We start from the raw sequence: 8,111 nt of genomic DNA, 5'->3' as shown, positions 1-8,111 counted from the left end.
TATGGATTTCAGTCTCACGGCCAGTGTGGATATATGCAAATAGGTGTGTGCGCGTGCGTGTGTGTGTATGTGTGCTGGGTGAGCAGGGGATAAATGTGTGCTATACTCCTGCATCTCTAGGTGGTGCATCTACATACCTAATTCACTCCCATCTCTGTAACCTAGCAGACAGGATGGCAGAGTTTCTGCAGGCAGGCTTTCCTACAACTCTGGATTCACTTGGTGGTGGGGGTCTGGGGAATAGCCATGGGGTCACTCTGGGCTTGGGGGTCCCTCCTGGCCAGCTCTGCCCTCTCCATCCTTGGACGTTCCCTCCCCAGGTTCGCCCTCATCGTCGGCCTCGGCCAGTTCCTCAGGCATTGGCCACTCCCGAGTCTGCCACTCCAGCCGCTCGATGCGATAGGCCATCTTGAGTGCACTGGACTCCAGCTCAGCCAGGAGTTGCGCGAACTTGGTCTGCAGATCATCGAGTTGCTGGTCGAGGCCTCGCAGCCGGGCCTCCGTGGCCTCCTGTAGGGCGATCTCAGCTGCCTTGGCATTTACGTCCAACTTGTTCATTTTGAGCAGGATCTCACGGCCCTTTTCCTCCATGATGGCCTGGGCCTGTGGATACTCGCTCAGCACTTCCTGCAGGTCCTCCTTGCTCAGGCAGAACAGATCCGAATAACCTAGACTCTTGATGTTGGCTGTACGGCGGTTCCCAGACATGTTCTCTGTGGCCACGGGCAGACATGTGGGCGGTTAGTCAGGGTGGGCATGAGGGGGCATTTCCCTCCGGAACCAGGACCCCCACTTCCACATTTGTGCTTCGGAGCCTCTCTTCCTGCCTCATTAATTCTTTCATCCAGTAGAGTACTGGGTAGGGACTGGGCCCTGTGCTGGGTGGGTATCAGTGACCTGCCTCCAAGAGTTCACAGTCTAGAGGACTTAGACATTTAAGGGGATAGTTATGTAACAGTATAGCCAATGCAGCGTAGATGTGCATCTGGTACTGTGGGAAGACAGGCAAAGAGCCCCTGACAAGCTGTAAGGCAGAGAATTTAGGGAAGCCTGGAGGAACTGATGCCTGGACTGGTAGGAGGTAACTAGGGGAGGGGGTGGGGAGGGCAGCTAGGCAGAGGGATGGACTTAGGAAAGAGTCAGGTGGTTACAAAATACAGTAAGCAGTCCAGGGAGGCTGAAGTTCAGGGTATGAGGAGAGATGGAGAGAGCCAGGTCATGCTGGTCTCGTAGCCCTGGCAAGGAGTCCAGACCTTGTGTTGAGGACAGTGAGAAATTATTGAAATATTTTAAGCAGGAGAACTGTATGGTGTCATTTGCATTTTAGAAAGATATTGGTGGGTGGTGGGTGGGAAGACAGGTTCGTCTGAATGCTGCAACGTCTCAGATGTAGAAGGACCTTAGAAGGGGCAAGGGAACTACCGTTTGTTGAACTCTTGCTATGTGCCAGGCACTGCACTGGGTGCCTCACTCACGGCTCATTTAATCCTCCCAAATAACTCTTTGGGTTTTTAATATCATCCCTCTTGGGTAGGTGAGGAAACTGAGGCTTAAAAGAGGGAAGTGACTTGTCCAAAGTCAGGTAAACAGTGGCCAACTACATACAAGATGTGGGTCTTGAGGGGGTCCTTGGAGGAAGATGTGAGGCATTTAGGACAACTGGAGAGTGAGATCCCCAGACTGAGAGCACATCCAGTGTTCTCACCCCCTTTTCAGTCTTTCCCATCTCCTGTGGCCTCAGTGTCTTTACCTGTGCTTACGTATAACAACTCTTACTGCACAGGCTGATAAGAGGAACAAATGAGCCAGTGTGCAGTACCTGGCCTGGACTGGAGTTGATGCAGTAAATAGGAATTCCTTCCTTCTACCTTCCTTTCCACTTGGCTATGAGAAATTTGTTTCTTGTACTGTTCCCAGGAGTGTATACTTATTACCTGTGTGACCTTGGACAAGTTCCCCAAACTCTCTGTGCTCTAATTTCCTTACCTTTAAAATGGGGATAATAGTACCTACTTTATAGAGCTGCTGTGAGAATTTGATGAGTTGGTACATGTGGAGAACTTTGAACAAGGCATGTAGTAAGCATGCAATGAATATTAGCCATTATTATTATTATTGATTGTTATTATCTCTGCACTTTCCACTGATGTGTTGGTGCCTTGGGTGGCTATCCGAAGAGCAGGTCAACTCTCTCTTCCAAGGACCCACCCTGCTCATTGACCTTGGCTCAGCCTCTTCTCAGGGAACAGACCCTCCTTGTCCTGCTCTTCTCTTGAGCCCTCTAGTGGCTCAGGCAAGGGCCAGGTGTCCTTAATCTGTAGGCTCTGAAATACCACCTGGTCTCAGCATGAGGTTCTGCTGTCCCCATTGCCCTCCTCTAGCCCTGTCTCCAGAACGAATGATGGCGTGCCCACCTTTGATGTTGATGATGCTGATCTCCCCACAGTAGAACCCTGCACCAAGCACAGCATACTGAGTGACACCATCATCGGCTACCACAGCCAGCTGACCCTCTCGGATGATGTACATCTCTCGGCCAATGTCCCCCTTGCGGCAGACATATTCGCCTGGTGAGTAGGTCTGGGGCTGCAGCTTCAGCACCAGCTCCTCCAGCAGGCTGGCCTCACAGTTCTGGAAGATCTGCACCCGGCTCAGAGTAGGCAGGTGTACAGACACGGCCACTTCTGCCCGCAACTGCTCAGGCAAGTGCTGTAAGATGGCTACCTCATTGGTCATCTTCTTGTTGATCTGCAGGTGCTGGTACCTGGGGGCAAGGTACATCACCAGTCCTCACCAGCCCGCTACGTGCCTCCCTCTATGTCTTCCATCAGGGCTCTCAGCTCAGCCTCAGCCAAGAACCCAACCACACTGAGTTCGCACAGGGGTCATGGGAATACTTGACAGTTGGTTGATAAACATCTTTAATGCACTACCTGCTGGTCAGAGATATGTTTTGACAGCTTCTCCCTCACCCAGGGCCTGGAAGCCTCCACCGGTGAACAGTGACTAGGATACCCTTTAGCTCTTATCAGGCTCTACTCACCCACCATTCAGTGATGTCTTGTACCATATCACCGATATCTACTTCAGTCACCAAGCCCCATCTTCTTTAGCAATCCTCTGCTTTAGGTCCCCAACTTGGTGACACTTCCCTTTGTTCAGCCTACGGTATGGACTCCATGACATAGTCAACCATCTTTTTGTTGGCCATCCCCTGAGGAGTGTTGCTTTTCCCTCTTACCTCTTCCAGGACCTTCTGAGTCCTACCAGGTGGCGGCAGTTCCCATTCCCTGGGTTCTGGGTTATCCTTCCTTGTGTATGAATTCCTCTCCCTGTCAATCTTTTACCCAACCCCTCGCCCTAAGTCCATATCCAATTAGTGGAGGAAGTCCTTTTCCAAGTCCCACCCAGTGAACCCTCCAATGAGCCACATCCTGAATGCCCTGCCTGACCCACCAGGCAATAAGAACCCACCCACCTTCCTCAGATTCTATCCAGTACACCTCTCCCTGTCCTGGTCTGGAACCCCAGCATCCTCACCAGTCAATGACTCGCCGCTCCAGCCTGCGGTTGACGTGATGCAGCTTCATGTATTTCTTCACCAGGGCGTGGTCTGGGTAGAAGGCTGCATTTGCAGTGTTCATGTCGTAGATGACAGAGCTCATGCTACCCATGATGGTGGCGAAACCCATGACGGCCAGTAGGAAGTCTCCCACCATGAAGAGGTACTCTTCCTCCCGGTCTGGCAGCGGCGTATCACCCACGGTGGTCAGGATCAGCGTGGAGAAGTAAAAGCTATAGAGGTACTGGCGCCGCAGCTGCTCAAAGCCAGGCTGCGCGGGGTCGGGGTACACCCAGGCGTCACGCCCGAAGCCCAGGTACCGGGACAGGGCAAAGTATAGGCAGCTGTTCCAATGGATGACAACAAAAACGTAAAGCATCAGCTTGGCGATGCGGAAGGCATTCGGGTAAACTGTGCGGGTCTCCATGCGGTCAAAGGCCTCAAAGAGGCGGGGCACCCGCAGAAAGCAGTTCATCCTCAGCATGGGTGTGTGCGGACTCAGACTCACATAGGCCACTTCCGTGGGTAACAGGGAAACCAGGTCCAAGAAGAAGCTCCAGGTGCGAACGTAGTGACTCGAGATCCTACCCTTGTCCACCACCAGTATGCCCTGTTCCAAGAATCCTGGTGGGGGAAGTGGGGGCCGCCGTGGGTGGTGTCAGATATAGGGTGGAGTCAGGGCATCTGCCTGCTCCAGAAACGAGGTTGAAGGTGGGCAGGCCAGGGCAGGCCAGGGAGACAGTTACCGGGGACAGGGGTGGGGGCCGGCTTAACCCTGTTCCAGGGTTTCTGGGGTGAGCACAGGGATACCGTAAACATAGAGGCACGTGAAAGTGCTGTCAGGGAGGGGGTCACTTTCTTGTTACTAAGAGGCTCTCTTTAGGAAGGGAACATGGAAAAAAAGTCAGTCCTGAGACTCACTGACCAGTGTGGAAGCGCACCACGATGTCCAGTAGGTAGAGCAGGTCACTCGTGAAGTCCAGTACTAACCAGGCCACCAGATAATAGCGCTGCAAGTCGGGGAAGCAGGCTCTGCGTGGCAGGGACAGAAAGGACTGGCTTCAGGGCGCCCTCTGTATGTTAGGTGTTCTCCCGCAGCCGCTGAGCATTAAGCGCTGGGCTCTCGTAGAGACACCGCCCCTACACCAGCCCCATGCAGGGACCCGCCCCTCTCCTGGGCCTCACTCTTTAGCCCTGGTCTCTGCTTAAGGCCCTTCCCATAGCGCCGAACCTGCACACGACGATGATGAGGTTATACATTACTGGGAAGACCATAGTGTTTAGCCACCAGTAGTAGTAATCCCCAGATGGGTCCAGGACAGGCAGCAACTTCCTGTGGGCAAGAGGGGAAGTTGCACTTCATTAATTCACCGTTCAGTGCTGCGCTTGTGACTGGGAGCAGCAAAGAAGGGTCAGGCTCCATCTGGTGAGGCAGACAGATCTTACACAGGGGACCGGGGTCTCTCACCTGGCCTTGGCTGGGGCAGAATTGCTGGACTCTGTCGTCTTCACTTTGCTGTCCTGGCGCATGGTTCTGTGGCCTGGTCCCTGGGTGTAAGATATCCAGGGCCTCTGCCTGCAGGTGGCTTCAGGAGGTGGGGGTAGTGCCAAGCTGCCCTTGGTCTCCAGCTGCGATTCCTCCATCTTTGGCTTCTGAAGCTCTTAGCAACACAACCAGGGCGAGCTGCTACTGAAGGGGTGGAGGCAGTGTGGCTCCAGCGCTCCGCCCCCTCTCCTAGGGCCTGGGCTTACATCTGCCCAACTAAACATCTCTAATGGGGTCCCTGGAGATGGTGGAGGTGCATGGCTCAGACGTTAAGGCTACGCCTCGTCTCCCTCCGCCTTCCTCAAAGTTGAACTACACAGGGGCCCTCTAGTCAGGAGACCTGTGTGCCAGTGTAGGCTCAGAAATTCATTCTGTTTTAACCCTGTGCAAGTTCCCTGCTCGCACCTCATTTTTTATTCACTGAACAACTATTCACTGAATGGCTCATTTGTGTCAGGTGCTGAACTAGTCTCCAGGGACAAAGAATGCCTGTCACATCAGATATGAGCTCTGTTTCCACTACCTGCACCCTATATACTTCCTTCCTGCTGGATGAGTGTGATGGGGGCCATCCTGTGGCATTTTTGCCCTCATTCCCTTCTTGTTACCTCTCATGCCTGATCTCACCCGTTATGTCATGTGTTTTCTAGATCCTCAACCTCTTTCAGTTTTCCCTTTCTGTGAACATGCTTAAACCTCCCATACCAGAACAAACAAAAAAATCCTAAAAATTCTCCCTCAACTTTATGTCCCTTTCACTACTATCATCTTTCTCAGTCAACAAGTCATAATCAGAACACCTGCTATGTGCCAGGCCAATATTGTGTTAAGTATCAGGGATAAAAGATGAATGAAACACATTCCTTGCCCTCCAGAAACTCACAGTCTGGTAGGGGGGAAGAGTCACATAGATAGGCAATTACACATCAGTCTGATGGGTACTCTGTTAGGTGGGTACACAGAGGGTTATTACAGTACATAGAAAGGGTCCTAATTGAGACTGGGTTCTGTAGGATGAATAGGAGTTAGTCAAGTGTAAGATGGAAGAGTGAAGAGCACTTAGGCCAAGCGTATAGAGTATGCAAAGGCATAGAGATTTCAAAAAGCGTGGGTGACTGCGCGAACATCACTTGGTTTTTGTAGTGAACCTGAGAGGCTAGTGGCAAAAGATGAGGCTGAATGGTGGACAGAGGACAGCTCAGGGAGAGCTTTGTCAGTCATGTTATACAGCTAGGATTTTATCTAAAGGCAATGAAGAACTCATGAAATGTTTTGCACAGTTAAGTGATATGGCTAGATTTGTGTTTTCAGAGAGTTTCTTGGAAGGAACATCTACAGTTTCCAACATTTTATTTTATTTTTTTGAAATCCTCTTTTCCCATGGCTTCTATTGATACCATAATGTCTTGGTTTTCTGCTTATTTCTTCTTAGTCTCTTTCATAAGCCCCTGTGTCCACCCCTCCTGTTTTGGGGTTTTTTTGGACTCTGTCCTAGGCCTTCCTCTCTTTCCATCCTCCCAACTCTCTCTGGTCAACCTTGGTCACCCACAGGATCTCCTTTTTCATCTAATGTCTCCCAAGGACTCTCTTTGAGCTCCAGACCTACCTATACCACTAATTGCTGTCTGGATGTCCCCACTCAGACATTCCACAGTCACCTTCAGCCCATTGGCTCCATAATTGAGCTCATTATCTTCCCCCATCTGCTCTTTCTCTTATAATCCCTATCTCTGGCTTATCAGCCAAAATACCTAGCACCAGGATTTATTATTATTACTATTGTATAACATTGTGGCAGTTTTAAAAAATAGTCACAAATTCTTTGATGCTCCTTCCTTGTGGCTGTTCAGTCAATAGAGTATAGCAGGAATGATGTTGTGTGACTTCTGAGACCAGATCATAAAAGTCCATGCAGCTTCCTTCTGGTTTTCTTTGAACACTCACTGTCTGGAAGCTCCCTCTCAGGATGCTCCCTCTTGGAACCTAGCTGCCACGCTGTGAGAAGCCCAAGCCACAGGAGCAGTCAGGTGTCTGTACTTTGTTTGACAGTCCCAGCTCAAGCATCAGACATGTGAGTGAAGAAGCCTCCAGATGATTCCAGCCACCAGCCTCAAGTCACCCGCCACACGTTTGAACTTTCTAGATGAGGTCCCAGACGTCAGGGAACAGAGACAAGCCATTCCTGCCATGTCTTGTTCAAATTCCCAGAATCTGTGAGCATAAAAAAATGGCCATTTTTTTACACTATTAAGTTTGGGATGATTTGTTACACAGCATAGTAACCAGAACATATATAGAGAAAAGTACATATTTCCTAAGTACACAGCTTGATGAATTTCACAAGGTGGTGAACACAGTCATGAATCAGCACTCACATCAAGAGCCCCACTCTGTCCTCTTCCAGTCAACGCTTTTCCAAGGGTGATCACTATCCTGGCTCTCAATCCTGTAGTTTAGTTTTGCCTGTGTTTGACTTCTATAAACTAAGCATCAGTTTTTAATCCTTCCTCTTATTTTCCTTTCATATTCATCCAGTCCTCAAGCCCTGGTGACCTAATAAGCACATACCCATTTCTCTACATCCTTACTATTCTAATTTGGGCCTTATCAATCTGATCATAAAATTTTTATAGTTCTCTATTATCCCAAGGATAAAAGTCTAAACTCCTTAACACGGACTGCAAAGCTCTCTGGTACCTGACCTCTGTTTGTGTCTTCAGCCTCATCTCACAGTGTTTCCTCTGCATGTTCCCTAGGCTCCAGACAAGCTGTACTGATTATAGTTTTCAGAGTACCTCCCACATGTTGTCCATTCTTTCTCACCTTGTTATGTGCTGATCCTTTGGGCTGAAACTTCCATTTCTTTTTCTTTTTAAATACTTTTCCTTTTGAACTAATTTTAGGCTTACAGAAAAGTTGCAAAAATAGTATAAAAGTCCTTGTAAACTCCTCACCCATGTTCCCTTGTTATCATCTTATATAACTAGAGCACAGTGATCAAAA

General features: G+C 49.9%; 1 protein-coding gene across 1 annotated transcript; it reads right to left on the bottom strand.

Annotated features, from left to right (window-relative positions):
• Positions 1–252: 252 nt before the first annotated feature.
• Positions 253–5,092, bottom strand: CNGA4 (cyclic nucleotide gated channel subunit alpha 4; the record flags this gene model as incomplete). The annotated part of the gene is made up of 6 exons (XM_082626873.1): positions 253–713; positions 2,415–2,764; positions 3,541–4,186; positions 4,488–4,594; positions 4,794–4,895; positions 5,031–5,092. 6 exons carry the CDS (start codon positions 5,090–5,092, stop codon positions 253–255), a joined length of 1,728 nt encoding a protein of 575 aa, XP_082482999.1.
• Between the last annotated feature and the right edge of the window lie 3,019 nt (positions 5,093–8,111).

This window comes from Mesoplodon mirus, assembly GCF_964341445.2.
Source record: "Mesoplodon mirus genome assembly, chromosome: 7".
Classification (NCBI taxonomy): Eukaryota; Metazoa; Chordata; class Mammalia; order Artiodactyla; family Ziphiidae; genus Mesoplodon; species Mesoplodon mirus.
Note: the sequence above shows the minus strand (reverse complement) of the source record. Positions and strands in the feature narration are given on the sequence as shown.